The 25,757-nt window shown below is 35.4% G+C and overlaps 1 protein-coding gene across 1 annotated transcript; it reads right to left on the reverse strand.

Annotated features, from left to right (window-relative positions):
• Positions 1 to 29: 29 nt before the first annotated feature.
• LOC111618535 (rab GTPase-activating protein 1-like) lies at positions 30 to 22,556 on the reverse strand. Its single transcript, XM_023360085.1, has 23 exons — positions 22,335 to 22,556; positions 12,623 to 12,827; positions 12,365 to 12,548; positions 12,104 to 12,280; positions 11,898 to 12,016; positions 11,693 to 11,759; positions 10,771 to 10,879; positions 10,522 to 10,688; positions 10,288 to 10,450; positions 9,944 to 10,188; positions 8,351 to 8,464; positions 8,203 to 8,277; positions 6,142 to 6,267; positions 5,916 to 6,059; positions 5,806 to 5,847; positions 5,511 to 5,639; positions 5,350 to 5,436; positions 2,172 to 2,282; positions 1,986 to 2,090; positions 1,823 to 1,906; positions 1,685 to 1,756; positions 1,410 to 1,607; positions 30 to 1,329 (listed from the first exon to the last, which is right to left on the reverse strand). The coding sequence occupies exons 1-23, from the start codon at positions 22,516 to 22,518 to the stop codon at positions 1,186 to 1,188; spliced, it is 3,051 nt and encodes a 1,016-aa protein (XP_023215853.1). The 5' UTR covers positions 22,519 to 22,556; the 3' UTR covers positions 30 to 1,185.
• Positions 22,557 to 25,757: the final 3,201 nt, after the last annotated feature.

The raw sequence follows: 25,757 nt of genomic DNA on the forward strand, positions 1-25,757 counted from the left end.
CCACACTAGAAAAGAACAGACCGGACGGATCCACAAGAAAACTAAAATTTTATTAGAATTACGATACATACATAACATTAGTTGCTCCCATTTTTTTTCTCTTTTTTTTGAGTACGGATAACAATAATGGGTCGGAACGCCCGACGAACAGTTAACAAAACACGAAACGATAATTTATACAATAACCGTAAACTGCTTCCCGGCAACTGCCGGCGGTGCCGTAGAACGGTAAAAATAACGACAGAGTGCGACACTAACTTTAATAAATTATTGCATATTTTTTTGCCTATTACACCTCTTTCGATCTAAGCGGGCTATCCTACTGTGGTCGACCGGAACAGACTATGCTAGACAAACCATTTTCTGCGACCTTGCATTGCGCATTGTTAGACTAGAATAATAAAATCGGGATAACCCAAAGGAAATTGACATTGATTGTCAAAAGAAATTTGAAGGAATTAGTCAAAGTATTATTTACGGAGGGAAAACAGCAGATTCCATAGTGCGCTCTTACAGTCTTTCGACGAGCAAAAGAAGAAATGGATTTTTTTTATATCATAAATGGACTTCCTTAAAAATTTTTACTATGCTTTTTAAAATATCGACTATGCACGAATATGGAGAACGGCAAGAAATTTGAAACATTTTTGATCCGGAGAAGAATCAACAAAACAGACTGCCATTTTCCACACATTAAAAAGGCACCTTATAATAATGATTGATGCTTATTAACGCTATTCATACTCTCCGGAAATGTTTCAAGTATCCGTGCTACATTTATTTTTATATATCGTGTATGTTGTAATTATGGATATATTTTTCTTAAACTACGTAAAATACTGTGATATCGGATTTGATAATGATGCTTGAAAGGCAAGTACCAATGAAAATACATTTTGTGATCGAATCGTTAAATGCTCTCTGCTATATATATTATATATATTTTTAATGTTGCATATAAACTTTTAAGGGGAAAAAAATTATGTACGACTTCTTTACATAGAGTGTAAACTGATATCGAAGAAAAATATCGGAAGGCAGACGTGGGAAGTTATATATCAACATTACACAAAATACAAAATGTAACAAATTAGACAAGGTATATTGCACGTTAATAAGTCTCTAAGGAATGTACAAAGGAACCTTGTTGTGCTTTGCCAAATTTACAAGTTCGTTCTCCGGCATTCAGGTGGCGTCTTTTTCCTTCGCCTCCTTCACCGGATATTCTTTTTTCGTGGCGTCTCGAATGGACGACAGGGTCTTGTGGAACCACGTGTTTTTTACGGACTGCAGTTCCGCCAGGGCCACGTTCAACTGGTGATTGACGTCCTGAATTTTGTCGAGAGCAAAGTGAGAAATGCAACCCAATCACTCGCCGTAAAAAGAAAAAACAGGGGGGCTATCTTTACCTGATTTTTACATTCGGCCTCGACCAAGGCCAGCTTGGTCTGGGCCAGTTCGAGTTCGAGTTCCCTTATTTGGTCCTGGGAATCGTCGCATTTCGGACCCTGCTTGGGGATGCCTGTCTCGTCCACCGGAAGCTGCATAGGCAACGACTGTGGCGCATCGAGCGCAGTTCGACAGTTTTCGCAAGTTTTCATCTGTGCCTGGTAAAATAAAAGAACGATTTGTCAATAGCTGCAAAGAATAAAATTTGAAAAGTTAAAAATTTTAATTTACTTACCCTTAACTTTTCGATCATTTCTTTAGACAGTTGCTGTTCCTTCTCAAATCTCGAATTCAACTGACCGCATATCTTAATAAAATAACGACAAGTTTAGCCACAGACTGCACATGCCACATTCTATATATTTCAACGTACCTGTTTATATTCGGATATTATCAGATTATTCCTAGATATTTCTGTCTCGGCTCTCTGTAGTTCTCGCCTGCACATTCCCTTCAGCTGGAGGTGACAAAATGATTTACAAAAACGGACTCTTGCATTAATTCTGGGTCTTAAAACTTTTTAAATCGTCCGTTACCTGAGTCACTTCGACGTCCAATCTCTTCTTTTCGTCCTCCAGTTCCGAAAGACAGCACTTACTCGTGTGTAGCTCCTTTGTCAGAGCTTCTATTTTTTCTTCGGCCTTAAAATACGAAATAATTTTAACCCAAATGCAACCACTCGATTATGGGCGAACATTAATGCTGCCGACATGCATACTCACGCCCTCTAATTCTTTCTTCAGCTGCATTCTCGTGGTTATCAACTCCTGTGCCAAGTCGTCGTTTTCTTGTTCCAGGTGCATGTTACTCTCAAGCAGTCTCTTATTTTCTCGCTGCATAGAAAAAAGAACACTTCTATAACTTACCATAAGTCATGCAAGCACTACTAGAGTTGTAACTTTGGGTGATTTCGGTAAACAATACTAAAATTCAAATGGATATTGCATCCTCTAACCACAAAGGAGGATGGCTATAAAAAATTACGAGAAAGATTTGTATTTTTTACTTTAATACAAAAAAATATTTGTTATTGGTGAAAAGCAACTGCAAATTGTTTGATGGGCAAATGTCCAAAGGGGTTAAAGTATCGAACTATCACTCTGGGGCTTGGAATATAATCTGGACGGGCAACTTCTCGGAGATTTTTCCAGGGTGCGCCTGGCTCTATCCCTCACCGCCCGGTTGCTCCGTTGCATGCTCTAGAAAAAGGCCTTGGTATCCATGGGGGGAAAAATTTTTTACAAAAAATAAAATACAATTGCTTGCAAGGTAAAAATAACTTAAGATATTTTGTGTTCGGTTGCACACCGATGTGCCTGCATGTGATAATATATGATAATCATTATAATGTGGGGTTAGAAGTGAGAATGACATGCATGCCAATATGATTAATACCATATAAAATGCAATGTTTTGAGCAATACGAGTCTAAAATCTTTCGTCTTAGATACGAGAAATACGATACAATTTAGATGTTAAATTATAATCACAAGAATGATTTAAAACACATTATTTTTGACTCGGTAAATTGATCCGAGAACTCTGCAAATCTAATCGACCGCCTCTTTTCCCACTATTTAAATAAAATTATCACTTTGTTCCTTTCAAATAGTCAAAACAAATCTTTTTATTGCTTTCATATGCTAAATTTGCACTTTGTTTTTTTGCCGAAAATGTGTAAAATTTTGAATCGTGCAGAGATACTTTCTGCCAATTTTACTAAATCAAAATCACGTGAAAATTAATACAAATTAATGGTTTAAATGTTTTTGTGTTTTGTTTATCTGTTGTAATGTATGCACTGTAAAATATTTCCTGTCCTAAGAATATATTTTGGGTTTTTTTAGCTCTAGAAATGAAACATGCAACTCTATTGCTCAACCTTTGCATGCAATTTTAGGAATACATTACTTCCAAATGTAAGGGACTACCTATAATATAGTAGCAAGTTATAATATACAAGAAATGTCGAATTTTGTATAAGATGACTGATTTGTGTTTGTCATCTTATACAATCTATTAAGTCAAACAGATTGGCAATTGGGTAAATAACTTAATATGAATCAATTCTATTAGCTTAATTTAATCTTTGATTACAATGACAAATCTAGGAAATTTATGCAGATTCCCAATGTGTCGAGTGAAATTAAACTGTTCGTAATCTAAATGTACTATGCTAACAAAATAACTTGGAAGTTCAACATATATTCTGTAATGTTCCAGCATTTATTCCTCATTCTTATGGTCAGGAGCTAAAATTAGAGCCAAATGATAAATCTATGAGAGTTTTTTTTCAACCTCCACTAACACATGACAAAAATGGAAGCATGTGAGACAGGGTGTGCCCCTAGTGAGTAGTGTATTCCTTTACCAATCCATTTTAGACATTTGCTACTACACAGTAAATATGGCACTGCCAATTAATGCTCATACTTCATAGTTGGGACCAACTATGAAGTATGAACAGTAATTCGATTTCTACGGGCCGAAGGGAAGCAAAATTCATCGAAGGATGTGTAATGCGTATGGTGAGAACTTCATGACCTACAGATGTGTGCATGAGTGGTGCAGAAAATTCAAACAAGGATATGACAATGTTCATGATGAGGGTGGTCAAGGAAGGAAGTGTGTGATGACTGACAATTTGGTGGATAAAGTGGATCAATTGGTGCAAGAAAGGTGTCAGTTCACAATTTCTGAACTCAGTGAGGAGTTTCCTCAAATTTCAAGGTCCACGCTGTATACCATTGTAATGGATAAGCTTGGGTTCAGCAAATTATGTGCATGATGCGTTCCAAGATGCTCACAGACCATCACACAAACTAAGGATGGGCACTGTTTTAACATTTCTGCAGCGTTACCACCAGTATGGGGAGATATAATTGGACAAGATTGTGACAGGAAATGAGACGTGGGTGTTGTTCGAAAATGTCAAGACAAAGTTGTAGTCAAAACAATGGATGCACATTTTGTCTCCAAACAAACAGAAAAAATTTGAATGATCATTTTCCACCAACAAAAGGATGTCAACTGTTTTCTGGGACAGAAGAGGCATTTTGATGATCTAATTTATGGCACCTGGGATGACTATTAATGCAACCACATACTGCAAAACTCTTCAATGCCTTACTTCTTCAATCCAGAACAAAAGAAGAGGAATGTTGTTTTTTTCACGATAACACTTGTCCTCACACTGCAAAAATGCTCCCATTTGAACCTCTGGAGGAGTTCCTGAGTCAGTTTCCTCATCCACCGTACAGCCAGATTTAGCACTGAGTGATTTTCGTCTCTCCACTCAAATGAAAAAATGGTTACCAGCTGAATGGCCAGGCGGCAAGCTTCTTCAATGTTGGAATACAAAAGCTGGTGTCACGGTATGATGTCTGCCTGAATCAACAAGATAATTGTCAAGACTTAAACTACTTTCTACAAATGAAGTGGTTTTGTTCTTCATTCTTGTTTTTTTTATTCTGGGACAGTGGAGGTTGAAACTCCCCTCTTAAGTTATGTATGGATGTAACAATTACACTAAGAGTGGGTAAAATTAATACCAATATATGTGTAAAACAAGAGTATCAACCTTTTTTAAATTGCTGCCAACTAATAATTATATTGCAGATATTTGAGAAACACTAGAAAAAAAATTGACAGAACACATGTTTTTCCCCAAAAACAAAGCATTCAAATTCTTGCTACTTACAATAGTTTGACCGATATGGAAATGCCGGTCCTATCTTTTGACTAAAATCAAGATATATAATGACAATTTTGGATTTTATAACAGTTTATAAATTTACTCACTCCTAAAATGTAAGGCTTCTTTAGCAAAGAGTTAATGAGGAGTCAGAAAGTTACCACTCGAGTCTCAGAAGAAATTCATCTGAATACTTAAAAAATTACCTTTAATCCATCCACAGGATCCTCTTGCTGCTTCTGTTGTTCTTTGAAGACAACATAATCCTTTTTGTACTTTTTCAATTTTTTTAGCTGCATGAACAATTTTCTTTTAGTTTGTCTGGCCGACCGACTACAAAAAAGGATTTGGTATGCCTAAATCTCACCTTGATGCCAACAGCCGTCTGCAGGAGGAACCTGGCACTCTCTTCGGTCCTGTACTTTTTCGGCAAGGACACTCTGAAGTGTTTCAGAATTCCTTCAAAGTCTAAAGCCAGCAGATCCTTTTTTGACATCTGTAAATTAAGAGAAACATTTCATGAAAAGATCCAGTCAGATTAAACTTTGCATTCAATTGTTTTACAGATAATACTGATAATGATTACAGACAAATTAATTTCATATGGACATATATTTACTATTAAAACATGCATAACCAGTTAATACAGATAATTTTCTTACCATTAACAGAGCGACGGCAACTTGAAACAGAGTATCTGCACCCTAAAATATAATTTGCTTGTTAATAAACTAAAAAAAATATTTATTGTGAGAAAATTGCAAATACTTACATCCAACAAAAATATATCCACTATGTAAAATACTACGTAGAGTGGAAATTTTGCCGTGAACAGAGTCAAGAACCACTGTGATGCATACATGTGAGCTTCTATGCCCAAATCGATGAAGTGAGCATAAACTTCGGGAAGAAGTTCCTATTAAAAATCATCAGAACTTAGTATTATTTTAAAGCATTATCAGAATACTCTATATATTTAGGAATTACTTGAGACTAACCTCCATTAATCTATCCAAGATAAATAATTTTAAATGTAACTCTTCAAATCCATTTCTGAACATGTCTCTTAAATGATAGTCAAACATTATCCTAACTAAAACATTAAAAGCCTGTTCTTCTGGCATCTATAAAGATTATTTAATAAAATTAAAGTTTTTGACTTCTTACAAATAAATATTGCTACAAACCAACCAATGCTGTATGTCATTGGGCTAGATAATGGCTATAATACAAATAAATTATGAAACAATTTGGTACTAGAGGGAGAGTAAGTGATAGTTGCGAGTTCGAGACCCGCTCCGGGACGATTCTTTTCTTCCAGTAGATATAATAAATTTAATAAGTCTAAATTATTTAATTAAAAATTAAGAGATAGTGCCTAACACCTCCCTCTAGTATCAAATTGTTTCATAATTTATTTGTATTATAGCAGTTATCTAGCCCAATGACATACAGCATTGGTTGGCTTGTAGTTTTATAATGTATTGGGTTTTAGTATTGTTTGTTTAAATAAATATTTGTTCAGTGATTTCATCCACTCAACCACTGGTGGATAAATCTCAGTGGATCCCTTTCTATTATTGTCCTGTATGTCCCAGTAGATCATTGCTTGACCAGTTTCCCCAATTTTCCATTAGATCACATTTAATTGTCACAATAACGGAAGAGTGTATTTGCAGTCTGAAGGTAAAGAACATTAAATAGAGGAATAAATTTGTAGATAAAATTAACAAAAAATTTTTAAAAAATGTTTAATGTATTAATTAAAAATGAAGTAGAAACAAAACATACAAGCAGACAGCATTATCCTACTTTCAAAGAGACACCCTAAACACTTTCCAAACATTGAAACTTGACTAAGTTCAGTTACCAGTAGCCAAAACTCAAGAAAACTAAATTTGGTACTTGAGTTAATCATCATTTTGTATTCATTAAACATTATAAATATTACAAATTTATCACCAGTTAGTTAATTCAGAGTATCTCATAAAAAAAATTGAAAATTGTGCCTGAAGTGTGTTTTGATCTGTACAATGCTTTAATTCAATTTTCACCTGTGGTTTGCAATGATGGGAAAGGTGGTCCACAGGCAGACTTAAATAAAGATTAAAACTTTGTTGAAGGATGACTCAGTTATTTCCATTTTAATTAATTATGCTTCCATATGTATTCAATACATGTTTTTAGGTTTATTATGTTATAAATTGCACAGTACATCTCAAATGTTGGTTTTGGTATGCAACACGTGATCTGTCTGGGGAAACTGGGCCCTATTTAAGTGTGACAAACATGAAGAAAACCAGAAACTTGTCCTTGTAGCTTAAAAACGTTGAGAATTGCTGCTTTAACTGATTGTCTGTCACTGTTTATTTTAGAATAACTTTTTTAATTATGAAACTAATATACTTTTAATTAAAAACACAACACATTACACAATTAAGATAATATTCTTCAATTTACATAATAGGTTGTATTTTTGTGAAGTATCAAAAACATTCTTGAATTTATTTATTCAATTAACTAAACTACTAACTTAATATTGGGTTTCAGTATACACAAGCTTATTTATTAGTTATTCAAAAGTTTGGATGATTGATTAAATAATTTGATAAACAGTAGGAGTGCACATTATATACAGTTAAATTTGCATTGTAGTGAATACTTTTGGGAGGGATGCTATCTGCTTTAGACAAAATATCTGCTAAAAAAAATTGTCATACATATTACAACATCCAGCAGTCTTTTAAATAATTGTACAAATTTACCCAACACATGTTTCATTTTGATTTTTTTGTTCTTCCTCAAAGTTCTTTAAGTTGTTTAATTGTCCTTTCCATATTGCCAGCATCAATCTATCAATGTTTGACCTGACAAGTGTCAGAGTATAATGTACAGTACAGTTCAATAAAATCATGAAAAAACTATACTCAAGTTTCATTCATATCCTTTATCATTTATACTGAAATAATAATGATGTATTGCAAATAAATTGTTTATAGTGTCAACAAAATTAATATATACTTGATTTGATTTTTTAACATAAGAACATTGTGACTTACATGGAGAAGAAGAGCAGCAGCAAGAAAAGATAAACCTTGGCAATAGCCAATTTCTTGATCATATACAGAATAGGCCTGTAATAATATTACAAAGTTAGTAAAAAAAAATTCAACACAGTTTAAAAAAATCTAATGATCATTCTACTTCCTTGCATATTTTATATAACGAATCTTGCCCAATGCCTCCGCTTTCTCTAAAGTAATCGTGAGCCGGAAATGTACGATTGATGTCTCTCTGAATCACATTTTCGCAAGGCGAGTCCTTTTAAAATATTTTTTGACAAAATTTAATTAAAAACACTTGCACATAAAGTTACTCATCTAAAATTCAAATTTCATAAAATAATAGATTAAGATTATTTTCATAAAATTTAAAATATTGTTAATACTATCTGACATCTAATAAATAAGTTAATACTAAAACAATATTAGGCAATTATTAGAGAATTTAAAAATATATAACTTCATTCAACTCTCAAACTCATTGTAAAATGTAAAATCATGATGATAAAATTCAACTTAGGAGAGAAATAAAAAAATAACTAATAAAAACTCAAACTGGAAGTTGTGTAATGTTCTAAAAAAAATCAGTAAAATTTTTAAATTATATTGATTTAAAAAACTTTAATACAATCAAATTAAGGAAGAAAAATGCTAAAACAGTTAAATTCTCAGAACAGTAAATGGTTTCAATTTAATCACTTATGTATAATTGTGTGTGTCATGTTGATTTATTAACTAATTATAACTAGTTATCATCCCTTCATAAGGAAAACGTCAAGTCAGTAAAGCTGATTGTTATCAAATCAATCTAAATTATTTATGAATAATATATAACACAATTATAGTGTTTTTGAATACTGTATATATGCAGTCCTCAACTTTTGGACAACTTGTTCTTTTGTACGTAACACTTTTCACATCTAAACTGCTTTCTCTACACCAAATTCAGACCTTTGTAATTGAAAATATACAAAGTATTTTCAATCAAGAAGCAAAACTGAGATATTGTCCAGTTTTTTTTTTCAATAATAGCAAAATCATTTGTAAATATTTGTCTGCTTGTTGTTTAATTTATGGTTCTAATGTTTTACACATTATGACAGTCACTGTAAAAACTTTTTCTATCTTAACATTTTTTTTTGTTTCATAAATGTTTCTTTTTTTGCTTCTGAAAACAGAATTTCCATTATAACATATGCAACTCTTTTGTACATATGTTTAGAAATACATTACATATCAAGCTCAGGAAATGCTTATATTATTCAGCATTTTATAATTAAATTAGATTAAAGTTGTAATAATTTTATGAACTAACTGTTATGTCTTATTTACTACAATTATTAATTAAATTTTAGTAAAATGACAGTATGTGTATATATAATTTTTGTATTTGTCTTTTATATCAAGTCTATATTATAATTGTATTTTATAATAGCAAAATATTACACTTATCTATTTCAATAATACTGAAATAAGTTGTTTTAACAAACTTTTAACTAAAAACTTTTGAAAAAACTTATTAAAAAGGAAAGAAAACTTGAGAGAACATTTAAAAAAGAAAATTTTTGAAATAAGTTATATAAATTCATCAATAAAGAATATCTATACATTTAAAAGTTTCTCTTATGATTTTGACAACCTATTTTATATAAAATTTAAAAGCAGTAATGAATATTTGTATATTTACATATTTATAATTCAAATAATATATGTAAAAAATATAAAACTAAGTACATACTTTTGTTATTAGAATTCTATAAGTTTCAATCATTTGCCTTGTGTCGTGACAACCGGCCAGCAGTTGCCAAACTTCGCCTCTCAGGGCCTCGGGTATTCCACGACGGACAAGAGGAGCCAACTGTTTTGGGCGCTGTTTAAGATTTTGACGCCACTTGGACAGAACGTCACCCCAACCTTCTAATTCTACTTCGGTGCAATCTTTACTGACTTCTCCTGTTCCACTCAGCAGTGGCTCATCATTATCTACAACATTTTAAAATTTTGTTAGTTTAAATATGTTACATTTACTATAAATGCTGCTATAAATATTACAATTTATATTTCAAAATTTTAAAATCTTACCAGATTCAGACTCTTGATCGCCGGGTGTCGTTTCAGACTGAACACTAGAACGCCTGCCCTCCCCAAAATTTAAAGTGAGAATTGCTCTTTTACGCTGCAGTTGGCTAGCACTATCTACACTGACTACATCTAGTAAATGTCCACCACTATTTTCCATTTCAGCCTGTATTAGTAATTATCATTTTTAATTTTAATATTCCTAAACAAATCAGTCTGTCCAAAATTAGACCTTACCTCTCGCAGTCTAACATAAAACTGTTCTTGAACTGGTTTCTTTGTAAAATACCAAAACCTATCATTTTGAGAAAATATTTTTGCTTTTGTTTCTATTGCAAATCTAATTGATTCCTGCACACCAGCAAAAACAACATCGATCGCTACTGTTACATAAACCACCGAATCTACAAACATTAAAACAATTACAAAATCAAAATTAACAGTTTATATATACAATAAAACTAAAGCATATTTATTAAAATTTACCTCTAGGTGTTTCTCTATTTAGGACTTCAAAAACTGCTGGTGTTGGATTCCAGTGACCCGATATCTGATAAGAAAATCTATCTACTCCAGCTACTTTATTCATAGAAACCTAGCGATTAAGAATAGCTATTAAAAAGAATTCTGATAGTTTAACAACACAAAATTATGATAAAGCATTAAAAGTGTGTATAGCAAAACAACTAACACTTTGGCGACAAAAGAATTCACCAGTAATTTCCACGTACATTCTGGACAACTGAGGAATTAATGAATGATTTCCATAAATTCTTCTTATAAATTTCCAGAGACTTCAAAAGAACTTTTCTTTCTTTATAGTTATAGATATGCCATTATGTAAAACATAATGGCATCTTTACAGTTAAAAACTTGCTGTAAAATTCTAATACTGTATATATTAATTCTGAGATCACTAATGTTATAAAAACTTTCCACTTTGCAGACTATCTTCATACCTATTATGTACTTGACCGGACCCACAACAACAACCAGCTAGCATATCCAATCAACCCATTCAAGAAAATTTGAGTCAACCCAAACTAGAGTTCAAGTCCCCAGAATAGGCAACTGACATTTAGATTGGATGAGATTAATGCAATAAGAGAAGGCAACATATGATTGATTGATAAAGAGGAGTGCCTCCCAGGAAACTTTCAACAGATAACTGGCCCCTATTTGCAATGTTAGACATGTTGCAAAAACCTGAAAAACTACACAGCCAGCTCATTGGCAAGGCTCAAACACACAACAAGTTTTCAGTGGTTTTATTCACCAAAAACTCAGCCAATTGGTCATGCCACGATATATTTATAAAGTTCTCTCTATTATGATGATAACCAGTAATAATTCATATCGCCATCGTGTTAAAAGACATAAGTACTGAATAAGTTAACATATGGGTTACCATTTCCAGTGGATGCATATCTCCTTGGCTGACATTTCTCCCAGGTGAAATTAATAGACCAAAACACCTTAAAATATTTTAAATAATAATACTGCAGCCTTAAATATTGAAGAATAAAAAAGTTATCTATTTTACATTTAAAAGAACTATCATCCATAAATACTTGAAATGAAAAACAAATATTAATAAGCAGGTTTCTTTCTACCTTTCGATGGTGAGTTCCTTATTGTTAGATATTTGATGGATTGTCATGACAATGAGCTTCTCCAGATTGCACCGCAATTTAAAATACTCCTTATCTCGAGGACAAGTGGCAAAATTTCCCTGTAGATAGAAATGTTAATTTAAATATTACATGAGTTTTAGGATATGAGGATATGAAACTGTCAAATCAAATAAAACAGCAATTACTTTTGAATCTTCCTCTTTCATTTCTAATGTTGCTTCAAAAACATAAACTTGTTCATTATTTCTAACAGTGTTTCCAATAGGAATGTTTTTATCAGAACTAATTGAGTTACATCTGGAAGTAGGTAGTTTTGGAATCTTTCGGAATGCTTTGGCAAATCCTTGAAGGACTTTCAAAACCTAAAATTGACAAATTCACAAATAATATAACTTAAAAATATTGTGCAGAAACAGAAATAAATATATCTTTATTATTAAACTAACCGTTTCGGGTTCGTTACACTTAAATACATGACACTGAAAGATAGCCGTTTCGGCAATAGTACCATGACTGCAAGTAAATGCAAAACAATGTACTTCTTGAGTCTCTGGTCTTCCTCTGGCACAAAATAATATTCTATGAATTGGAAAAGTTGCAATCTCCGTACTGCTGTTTAATTCATATAATCTGAAATTTACAAAACAAATTCATTAAAGGAGTATTTCTTTGGTTATTTCTAAGAATAATATAGAGAAACGTACATGACAGATCCTTCCGCATCACCTGGTATTGACAGAGTAATCTCGATAGCATGTTCCGAAGACTGTTCGTTCAATATAGCCATGTTTCGGAAAATTTCATTTTCACTACGAGGCGCATTAATGGCTGCACACCCTAAATATGTCACTTTTGGAAATAGAAGACTATCTACAGGAAATTGTAAAGATATTGATTTTGATGAAGATTCTATAAAAAAAAATATATAAATTAAGTTAGATTGTATTAAGAACAATTCCTCCTATTAAATAAATGCAAAATTAGTATATTATTTTATTTTCTATTAATGTTAAAAAACTATATATAACAACTACAACAAGTGAACGCATTCATCTCATATTCACAATAATACCACATTTTGTTTTGCAAGTTTAAAAATTTTTCACATTAGTTAGTGCAAGAAATAAATGAAAGAGTAGTGAAAACATATGAAGTCATTCATTTTAAATTTTTTATAAATTACCTAATTAAAAACATATTAACATATAATAATATTTCTTTTATTATGTTTATTATGCAGAAAAGTATGGAATATGTAATGTTCAGTAGCTCTATTTCACGAATTTTGTATTGTTTTTCTAAATTTGTTACTTAACAAAACTTAATAAGCTATTTGAGAATTTCTTCGACCATAAGAAACATTCAATTTCAAACAAAACATTTCATAAAATTAACAGTGTCTAGAAATTAAGAAAATTCAGTACACAGTAAAACCTCTATATTCATCATTAATCTGTTCCTAAGGATCTAATGAATATAGAAACAATTTTTCTCATAATAAATAACTGATATTCAATTAATCCAATCCCATCCTAAAAAAAAAAATACAAGAATAAAAATTTTGTAGTTTGTAAAACTATCTTTATTGTACTAAATAAATACAATATAGTGGTAGAAGGAGAAGAACAGTGAGGTTATTATTGTTTAGAAGACATACCATCAATTAAAACATTAGGTAATTCCAATTATAATCTTGGCATATTAAATTCTTTGACTAAGTTAGAAACACTAGAGGTTGCAGCTGAATTTTTCATCTCTAAAACATTGAACATTGAGCTCCATCATCTTGTAAGCCTAGAAGTTTGATAATGGCATTTGGAATGTCAAGCATTATTCCAATGATGTTCTGAACACCATTTTCAAAGTTGTAGGCTTACAAGATGGCAGCGCTCAATGTTCAACATTTTAGAGATAAAAACTTCAGTTGCAACCTCTCTACTTTGTCCATTTTCAGACTTAGAAATAATTTTATCATCTTTATTGTTGTATCTAACAGCTTTCCTTTTTTGCTGTTTTTCTGCAGTGTGCTTTGTTGAAGCCATTGGAACTTGAGTTTTTGAAAATAATTAATGCAAGAAACCAAGAACACACACCACGACCGCACAAAGCAGACTGATTAACTACAGCTAGTTGACATAGTGTTGCCAACTCAAAATTCAAATTTATAGCTAGACATTTTAATAAAAATGTTCAAATCATATTGTTTCCATTAAAATTGTTTGAATTTTTGTAGCTAGATAGTATTATAAAAATAGCTAGGCCATTATAATTTAGGTAATTTGAATAGCTAGATTGTTCATAAATCCACTAAATCTAAAAAAATTAGTTCAATTGGCAACACTAAGCTAACACAGCTAGCTGATCAGCGCAAGTGTGCGATTGTAGCGCCACTGCCAGTGTTGAGAATGACAACAAATACTGACAAATATGGGTGGAAGTCATCAAAATGTGACAAATATAGAAGTTCCACTGTATATTCAAACGGGATAGACCGCTAGGGGTCGGAAGTGCTATGTTGTGTCTTACATGTGCTCCGGGTTTGATCGTCATTTTTTTTTTAATACCAAGTGGATTACTGCGGAGTATAACACATCGTTGGAGACAGGAAGACAAGCGCTCTCCGTAGGTACTAGTATCTTTTAATTTGGTGAACCCTGAAACGCGATCCATTTTTCATCCCCTTTCCGCTGGACAAAGGGCTTTGTTCCCTACCACGTGGTGGGTGCAGTCATTCGGCACTGTTCTGTGTACTTTCTGGTGGACTGTTCTATGTACTAGTGCACCGTCTGCTTGCTCAATAGTGCAGAGATCCCTCTTGGTAATCGGGTCACCTGTACAACTCTTCGCTACACTCTTACACATCCGCTCTCTCCAGCATGGCTCAAAAGGCCATCTCTGATTTTTTGGACAATTCCTATTCAATTCTTGATGAAGTCAAAGACTACTGTGTCAGTAACCTTAAGGGTCGCCAGAACGGCAGAGAACACATTAAGTATTTCACCGAACAAATTGCTAAAGTCATCACCATGGCTGAAGCCACTTTACGCGAACACACATTTTCGGAGGCAATGGAAGAAAAACTGGCTCTCTTGCCCACTAGGGAAGACATACTCCAAATCGTATCCTCTGAAGCAGAAAAAACCAAGGAGATTCTAGCAGATCTCAAACAGGCAAAAGAGCAACGTGAAGCTGCTCCCACCCATTCATACAGCACCATCCTAAAATCCGGCCTTACCATTAATCCCTCCCAAAGAAATAAAACAACTAAACAAAGCAAAGACGTCCTTCTGATATATCAAAAGAACGAAGATAAGAGCAGCGACAACACCAGAAAACTCATCCAGCAAAAAATACAACCATCCAAACTGGGAATTGGGGTTCAGCGCATGAGGCGTATAGGCTCCGGAGGGATAGCCATAGACTTGGACAACAAACAAGATATCGAAAAACTTGAGAAAACAATAGAAGAAAATATTCCAGAATTACACACAAGAAGGCCCAGAAAGAGGAACCCACACATCATCATCTACTCCGTGAATAGACACATAGACCGCAATGATCTAACCAACATGATTTATGAGCAGAACAGTGTAATAAATGACAACTACGGCGCTGAAGAACTTAGCGAACACTTCAAGATTAAGTTCAACGTTGGAAATCGTGAGGGTCAATACTGTAACTGGGTTGCGGAGGTGACTCCAAAACTGAGACAGCAACTTCTTGTCGCAGAAAAACTAAACATAGAATGGTCACGCTGCAGAGTGGCCGACTTTGTTCCTATTCTCCAATGTTATAAATGCTGCAGATACGGGCACTCAACAAAGAGCTGTGCACACGAAACACCCATCTGTAGCCACTGTGCCGAAGAACACACATACAGAGTGTGTCCAAACCGAAATAATACCCCAAAATGCATAAATTGTCATCACGAGAAAGCTAACAAAACATCACATAACGCACGGGATGGTTCCTGTCCTGTTCTCCAGCGTGTCAAAAATAACATCATCGACCGCACTGATTATGGGTCCTAAAGAAAACAATTACATTCGTTGTCTGCAGATTAATTTGGGAAGAGACATTTCCGCCACCTCCCTTCTTGCCACCAAATGTTATAAGTATGACTTGATCTTCATACAGGAACCATACTGTCTGAGAAATAAAACTGCTTGTCTACCAACTCATTGCGCCGTGCTCAGAGGGACTGATGATTACCCCTGGGCTATCACCATCATGACTAATCCCAACCTCTCTGTCCTCCACCATAGGAACTTATCTAATGAAAATATTGTTTGTACTGAGCTCATTCATAACAACAACCGCTACATATTTGTCAACGTCTACTGTCCCCATGATGCTAGTTTGGAACTGACCACAAACAACATTCAAAGTGTCATAGACAACTTTAGAAACGACAAAATTATACTACTTGGTGACATCAATGCGCACTCTTCCACCTGGGGCGGTGATAAACATGACCATCGCGGTCATGTCTTCGAAGAACTCTTTGCTCACAACCAATTCCGGCTACTCAACAACCCTCTCTCACCTCCTACATACACATCAACACATGGAGAATCCTGGATTGATGTGACTGCCTGTAGTCTAGACTGCTTCACCGATTTTAACAACTGGATGGTGCTTGGCAACTGCAGTCTCAGCGATCACGCATACATCTCTTTTACTCTCTGCAACAATAACTGCACTGCTGGCTCTCCTGTCCTACCCAAGATCAATTACAACTTAACTCTTGCTAACTGGGTTGGGATGCAGAACTTTCTTCACTCCAATCTCACTGACTGCAATCAAAATGACAAGGACAGCGCAAGTAAAGCACTTGACCATAATATCAACACAATCCAACGTGCATGTGAGCTGTTTATTCCAAGAACCATCCCGAAACATCGTTCTGTTCCCTGGTGGACTAACAAGCTCACAGATCTTCGCAAAAATAACAACAGACTTAGGAGCAACTACCAAAAGTGCAGACGTGAACCTGACCGAACCAACTTGAAACACCTCTATCTCGACCATCAGGTTATTTACAAAAAAGAAATCAAAGATGCAAAAATTCGTTCTTGGAGGCAGTTCTGTACTGCGGCTTCCTCTAACCCCTGGGGTTACATAACTAAACTCTGCACAAACAAGCTCAGGAAGACACAAATCCTCATTAATAAAGACACATCGTCCATTGGCAACAGCTTTTTCAATATCATTGATAAGCAAATGAGCTCCTTTTGCATTGAGGACAGCACGGATGATGACACTACTTGGCATCAAACTATACGGGAAGACATCAACATCCCCATTCATACCAACAATTCCCCGGACTTCTGTCATGATGAGATCAACAATGCCTTTACAAACCTAAAGGATAACAAAGCTCCTGGTGTCGATAACATTAACAGCAGGATAGCCAAAGCTATCTGGAAGCTTATACCTAGTCATTATTACAAACATGTATAATAGTTGCTTACATAATGGGATTTTCCCAAATAAATGGAAGATCGCAAAAATTATACCAATTCCAAAACCTGGAAAGCCTGACGACGTCAGGCCAATCTCGCTGTTGCCTGTTTTCGGTAAAGTTTTGGAGCGCCTGTTAACTGATCGTCTGACCTGGCATACTGAAACTGGGAACATCCTTAGCGAAACCCAATTTGGCTTCCGCCAACAGCGCTCCTCCTCTGACGCCATTCATTATGCCGTCAATAAAATCAATAGCCTCCTCAGTACGCACAAGTACGTGCTTGCCACCAGCCTTGATATCTCCAAGGCTTTTGACTCCGCCTGGTGGCCACTTATCCTGTATCGCCTAAAACATATTGATTGCCCAGCCAATCTATATCAACTTTTCAAGGACTACCTCAACGACCGGAAGGCACTACTACAATACGGCTCACATCATGTGGAAAGAAATATTGCCCGAGGCTGCCCCCAGGGGTCGGTCTGCGGACCACTCCTATGGAATCTTGCCTTCAACTCTTTTCTTCAAGAAGACTTTGGACACGACGGCATCGTAGCATATGCAGATGATGTCTTGATACTGATTGGCGGTAATTCCCGTGCTACACTTGAGAGAAGAGGCAATGATACGCTTAGCCGTGTTCATCACTGGGGCATCAGGCACAAACTCAATTTTAACCCTGGCAAAACCACTTGCATTGTTTTTAATCGACCCAGACAACCGAATCTGTACCGTCGCACACCAACAATTCGCATGGATAATCACTCCATGAAAGTTGAAAGGGCGATCAAATACCTTGGCATCTGGTTGGACCACCGCCTTAGTTGGGACAATCATATAAAATATATTACCAACAGAACCAACCTCATCTTTCAGGTCTTCTCCCAGGTTGCCCGCAAGAAGTGGGGTCTTAATTCCGAGGCAGTCGGTATCATTTACGACCACATCTTCACACCAATCATCACGTATGGATGCGGCAGTTGGGGCTGCCAGGAAGGTTCACCCCTGCAGAAAACTAATTTCATCCCAGCACAAGGCCTTAATCCTCATGTCCGGGGCCTATAGAACAACCCCAAACAGTAGTCTTCATACCATAACCCGCAAGCCACCCATCACTGACGTTATTCATGCCAGGTATGAGCTCTGGAAGCTAAAGACTGGCCAAGACATCTGTACAGTCACCTGCAACATTCCCGCTGCCAACTTCGAGAAAATGAATCCCGTCACTGACCTCACTCCTCCTTACATCAACAACCATATTAACACCAGTTCGCCCAATATCACTGATGTGGAAATCAATACGGATGGCTCTGGCCTGGATGGAAACATCGGGTGCGCCTTCGTTGTGATGCAAAACAACCGTGAGATACATCAGCAGGGTTACAGACTAAGCAACTTCTGCAGTGTTTTTCAGGCCGAGCTTGTGGCCATTAACACGGCTGTTGGCTGGTCTGAACAGCACCTAACTCATACGCAGATTGCAATCTTCACTGACTGCCAGTCTGCCATCAACCTTATCAATAGCAGACAGCTCCACCCCATCTCAACTGCTATCAAAAAACTTACACTCAACTCCTCCAATAGCTACAGCATTACCTGGGTCCGCAGTCACGATGGTACCACTGGTAACGAGAGAGCTGACCAGCTAGCAAAGACAGCTGCCAACAATGACACGCTAGACTCCATCTACAATAAAATCAGCTTGAATAAAGTTAAAAGACTTCTTTACAATGACACACTCCACCACTGGCAGGACTCTTGGCATGAAAATCATAGCAGTCATACCTACAACTTTATTCCCAACATCCACGNTAACTGTTCTATTTATAGAATGTAGCTGCATTCTACACATAATTAAAAAAAAATTTTTTAATCAGTTTGAACAACGGCTGAAATGTATATTAAGCAACGTATATTCCTTTAAGAATCTAAATAATACTTCCACGCATTTGGTACAGGAATGTAATCCATGTTGATGCATGCTCCTCTTATGTCAGCCCTGTAGATTTCTGTGGCCTCTAATTCTCTTGTATGTTGTCTGTCGAATACTCTGTGTATTCAACACTAGGACATGCTAGGATAGCTTCATTCTGTAAGATAGAAATTCCCGGTTCGGTGGCAAATCGGGCCAGATCTGTATTGATGTTTCCTTTTGCCACGTCATATTTGTAATCTCGTAACCTGGCTTGTAATGATCTGTACATGGAACCAATATACGTTAGTGTCCTGTTGAACCTATCATCCTGTAGTGGGATGCAGTAAACTCCATATGCTCTTGCATCCTCAGTGTGATCCTTAGCATCAGACAAAAGACAGAACATGGTGTGTTTCCTTTTGTATGCTATGAGTATGCTTAAATCCTTAGCAATCCTCCTGTATATGTGATGGAGAAATGGTTCGTAACTTAGGACTACCCATTTCTCTTCTGTGTTCTTAATGTTAGTATTGGTGTTAATTGACCTGGTCTGATATGTGGATGTTATATTATTGATAAATGAGTGGCTATACCCATGCTTGGATGCAATATGTTTCAGTTGTTCTAGCTTGTTGTTAGTATCTGAGAGCTGCATACAATGTGAGTGGGCTCTAGCCACAAGTGCGTGGAACACGGACATCTTATATGACCAAGTGTCAGCAGAGTTGGCCAGTATGAATAGGGGGATTTAAAAAAGGTTTTGCGGTACACTGTGGTATTTTGAACTTCTTATCTGCTACATGAATCTTGACAACTAAGAAATTAACATCCATGTAGTTTCTTGATCAAATTTTAGTGTTAATCCATAGTTGTTATTATTGAACACTTTTAAAACATCCCCAACATCCAAATATTTCTCCATATAATCAAAATGTCATCAATGTATCGGTATAAATGAGGATATTATGTTTGAAGTTTACTAAGGACCATTCTTCCAACTGTCATACAACCAGTTCACAAAGATCGCCAGAAATGGGGCTACCATAGGTACACCTCTTTTTTTGTATGTAGGTGCACTCATCAAAGTAAAAACATGAGGAATAGCACAACAGGTATGCCAGGTCTAATATCTGAGAGTGGAAAGATTGAGCATCAGGGGTAGTGCTTAGAAAGAAATCCCTTGAAGTGCAAAAACATGGTTCTAAACGAATAGATGAAAACATGGATACAAAATCGAACACCATGAGATATTCATTCCCACTTAAATTAATAGCTGTAAGTTTGGATAGAAGTGCACCTGAATCAGAGATCTTATATGTATATAATTGAAGGAGGCGTTTTAACACATGATGGATCTGATCTTCCAGAAAAAACGTTGGGGATCTGGCTTTATCAATCACAGGACGCAAGTGTTGACCTGGTTTGTGTCTTTTTGCAAAGGTGAACAGGCACAGACAAGGGGTGTTAGGAGAGCTGACTGTTGTGTGCTCTAGGCCTAGTGCCATCACTAGGCTAAGCAGGTGCATTGTTGTGATGGAAGACTAGTTGCATTGGCTTCAGAGTTGAGGTCTCTTTTGCTGAATGTTCTCCTTCAGTCACCTCAGAACATTGCAGTAGAACTTGGCCTTGATAGTCCTGCCCTCTGGGATGAATTCATGATGCACAAACTCACGAATGTCTAAAAAATAATTATCATGCTCTTGGTCATGCTCCTGACCTGGCTTGCCTTCTTTGATTGTGAAGATGATGGTATCTTTCACTGCAAAGACTGTTGTTTAATCTCTGAGTTGTAACCATAACCCATCTCTCATCCCCAGTGATGATCATCAACAAAAGGTTTGGGTCTCCACGACATGCTGATGAAGATCCTCACACACTTCAACATGGTCTGCCTTCTGTTCTGGTGTCAGAAACCTGGGCACAAACTTTGCAGAGATGCAGTGCATGTTTAACTGTTGTCAGGATTGCCTAGACTGTCTCATATGACACACTGACGATGGCAGCAGTGGTTCTCCAATAATCCTCATTCACAAGTTGCTTATTTTTTCAACATTTTTGGGAGTTGTGCTCATGGATGGTTGACCTGACCTGTCATCGTCTTCCCATCTGTCTAGCTAAGGAAAGACTTGCTATCGAACTTACGGCACGTAGCCTTGATATCTCCTGGCCATGTCAACAGACAGAACTCTTGAAGCACAAGGAACTGTATGCAGCCCTCCTCAACCTCGTGCAAGCCTATGAGCTCATAGCTCCCACCACCACCAGTGAATAGTTCTTAAGGGGCTCTGTCCTATTCCAGCGCCTCCGCCTTGTCTTATTGTATATATTGTACATATGTCAGCATATTAGTCCTTGTAACGTTTTGTCTCGTTCTACTCTTGTAAAAAACAACAACACTCACGCAATTAATTGTATTTATTGTATTAACTGTTGTACATTATCTCAATCTTAATCATACGTATGCATAATAACATCCTAATGTAACTATTGTACTTTTATCTTACTCAATCTTACATTACTCTGTATTCACTATAATAACATACTGTCATCTAATCATTCAAACTTCATGTATTTTATTCCCGGTAGTGCCATGCAGAACCGGATATGTACAAATTTTGGTACGTAATAAAGATATTGAATGAATGAATGTATATTCAAACGTTTATAATGATAGTGGATCATAATATCGGTAACAGAAATACTAGCCCTTATCCAAACAATCTTATCTTACTATATATTTGTAATTATATAGGATATAGTAAACATTAAATTGTACATTAATAATAAATTGAGAAGGAAAGTGTCATATGTGAATAAATACTATATATATATCTTTAATTTTAAGAGGGGAGGAAAAATTTATATCTTGATATTAATTTTTATTTAAGAAAGTTTACAATTGAAATTGTTTTTTTAAAACTGTTGTTTGGCATTTGAATTTTTAAAGTAAAATTATAGTAAAGAGATAAGTTTAATTTTTGTAATATTTAGGCCTTATTGTATAAATATTGGATTATTAAAATGGATTCAAACTGACCTTCTATGGGACTTGACGAAGAAGTAGACAATGTAGGTGACAAATTTTTGTCAGAACATTCACACCCTTCTATGTTGTCGGACAAAGAAATATTCATTTTTCCTAACTTTTTCTGCAATTTCAAATTCGACTTTTCCGATATATTCTCCTTCTCATGCTTTTCTTCGCCACCTTCTAACGACATTTTGTTTTCTAAATCTTTTTCTTTTAAACCATTTGAAATAATCTGTAAAAGATTAATATTAAACTATCATATTTCAATGACAAATAGTATATTTAAATTTTTAAGAAAATCAATATTGCAAATATTTGAAATCAAGCAAATATCTAAAAAACTATAAAACAGTTAAAATTAATTATTTTTATCAAATTAAAATAAGAATACTTTAAAATTTTCTTATTTTGGAATTTATTATCAGATATACATTAGCATACATGTTCATTTTAATAAATTAACTCATTTCTTTCCATTAAAAAAGGACTTACATTTTGGAATAATGTGTAAAGTATCTATTATTTATGATCAATATCAGAAAAAGTTCAAATATAGTTTAAGGTGATAAAAATCCAAGATAAAAAGTACATTTAAATACACTTATCATCCTGGCTTTTTATTAAAAGCCTTTTTTACAATTTTACTACTAGTGGAAAGAATTTTTTAAACAAATTTTGTACATTCAGGTATATGAGAGCGTTAAGATAAAGATCACCTCTACCATGAGATTTTGTTGTGTTCCTGAGGTGTGATAAGAAATGTGAATAAATGTTTTTAATCTTTCTTCTATTTTTGAAAATTTTAAGAAGTATTTATTAAAATTTTTACTGTTATACAAATTTTTAAATTATAATCGATTCCAGAAGGATATTTCAGCAACACTTCATGTTTAAGTAGGGAAGAGCCTACAAAAGGTCAACTCAACTGTATAATCTGTGTTTCTCTGGTTTTTATTTTCTTCTAAATAAAATTAGTTCTTTAATAGTAAAAATCAGAATAAAAATTTACTACAAATGTATGATATACTATATATTCTTAAATACTTATACTTAACAGTTAAGTCGTAATTAGCATTTTCAATAAACTAGAACTTAAATTACTAAAACTTATTTTGTTTCACTGGTGGTTGAATTGTCCATTAAATGCAAAAATTTTTATTTTAAAATGANCACCACGACCGCACAAAGCAGACTGATTAACTACAGCTAGTTGACATAGTGTTGCCAACTCAAAATTCAAATTTATAGCTAGACATTTTAATAAAAATGTTTAAATCATATTGTTTCCATTAAAATTGTTTGAATTTTTGTAGCTAGATAGCATTATAAAAATAGCTAGGCCATTATAATTTAGGTAATTTGCATAGCTAGATTGTTCATAAATCCACTAAATCTAACAAAAAATAGCTAAATTGGCAACACTAAGCTAACACAGCTAGCTGATCAGCGCAAGTGTGCGATTGTAGCGCCACTGCCGGTGTTCAGAATGACAACAAATACTGACAAATATGGGGTGGAAGTCATCAAAATGTGACAAATATAGAGGTTCCACTGTATATTCAAACGCTCCTCTAAATGGGGGTCCATTGCTTGTGCCCAAACCAGGCAATGGCCCCAACTCGTATGCACCAGCCTTGTCGTGGCAGAGGAGCTCAGTACCCAGGGAGCATGCTGTAATGGTATGTTTCCTGGGGAAGCTAATGGTGTGGCGGGGGAGTCCAGGTGTTGGCCTGGCCTTAGTGCTGCAGCGTGTGTCTCATTGCGACCTTGAGGCGAGAGGGTTGAAGACAGCCCCCGAGGGTACAGTATATGAACTGGGGATGCACACCTGGGGCGGTGTATAGTTAGGGGCCCGGGGGGGTCTAGCCGGATCTTACTGGCTGCCCCGTTCAGACGCCGAATAATCTTGCCCCCTGTCAGAGTGCGGGGTGGCGCCCCGATCAGGACCCTCTGGCAGGGGGTGGGGGCCTATACCGAGGCCATGGGGTCTGCCTTTGGCCCTCTCTAAGGTTTCTGGGTGTGGTGGGGCTCATTTCGTAGCGGTGGGGTCAGGTGCTTACCTGGGCTTTGGGGGGTCTTGGGGTTACCCTTACTTTAATATGAATAGTAGTCGAAAAAATATAAGTTTACACGTGCAGGGGGGTGGGGGGACTTTCCTGGGTCCCAATATAATTCGCCAATAGGCGTTATAAACTGTAGTGAAGAGATAGATAGGTCGTCACAACAAGATATAGAGTGTAGTGGTTTAAATTATTTACAGGATATTGAAAAATCAGCTCTAGAATTTAGAAAGGTGGTTTTACATAAGAGTTGTAAATTATCTAGGGAAGCTTCTTGAACTTTAATTGATAAATTCGGACAGGCTGTTAATATAGTAAGAGCAATGACTTTAGAAAATGAGAGATTAATAGGTAAGATAGATACCCTGGAAAAAATACGTATGCAGAGTGTACCCTTAGTGTCGACTCCTATGTTGTTTTCGGACAAATTGAAGAGTAAACAGGACAAAATAGAAAAATTGGAAAGTGATAATGTAGTAATAGTAAAAGGAGAAGGCATTAGTGATAGTGAGGAGATTAAACGTAAATTTTTGGGAAATATAAACCCAATTAAGGATAGAATTAGATTCAGGAATTTACGAAAACTTCGTAATGGTGGTTTAGCAGTTACAACAGCGTCGATGTTTGATAGGGAAAGATTGCTACAGCATGAGGCAATTAAGAAAGTTGGATTAGAAATTACTAGTATCAATAAGCGTAAGCCGCAAATGTTACTTTTGGATGTGCCTAGAGATTTGGCTGTTGATGATTTAGTTCAGATGTTATATACTTTAAATCAGGATTTAATATATGATGATGGTCAGGTTAATTTAGAAGATTTTAAGCAAAGTTTTAGACCGTTATACAGAACTGGTAGAAAACGTTCGCTATTAGTTAACTGGGTAGTGGCCAAAGGGATTCTTGGAAGAAGTATGTTTCTAGTATAACATCATCTACTAGCTCAAAAGCAGTCTGGGATAAAATCCATAAAATCAATGGGAAATATACTTCTTATTCTCTGTCCATGCTAGAAAATAATGGCACAATAGTCAGCGATATACAGGATATTGTCGATTTATTGGGAGAAACATTTTCGTCTTCATCCAGTAATATTATGTATCCAAGAAATTTTCAGGCTTATAAAGCCCAAAGCGAAAAACAATATTTAAATTTCCATTCTTCATCTAATGAGGAATATAATGTGCCATTCACTAACATAGAACTACATACAGCGATCTCTCGCTCGGGAAATAGTGCTGTAGGCCCGGATAAAATCCACTACAGCATGATTAAAAATCTGTCAAACAATTCCCTTTGTAATCTTCTAAATCTGTTTAACAGAATATGGACAGAACATACTTTTCCTGACTCTTGGAGGCTATCTATCATT

The sequence above is a fragment of the Centruroides sculpturatus genome, unplaced genomic scaffold (assembly GCF_000671375.1).
Source record: "Centruroides sculpturatus isolate CEXI.00-Female unplaced genomic scaffold, Cexi_2.0 scaffold156, whole genome shotgun sequence".
Taxonomy (NCBI): Eukaryota; Metazoa; Arthropoda; class Arachnida; order Scorpiones; family Buthidae; genus Centruroides; species Centruroides sculpturatus.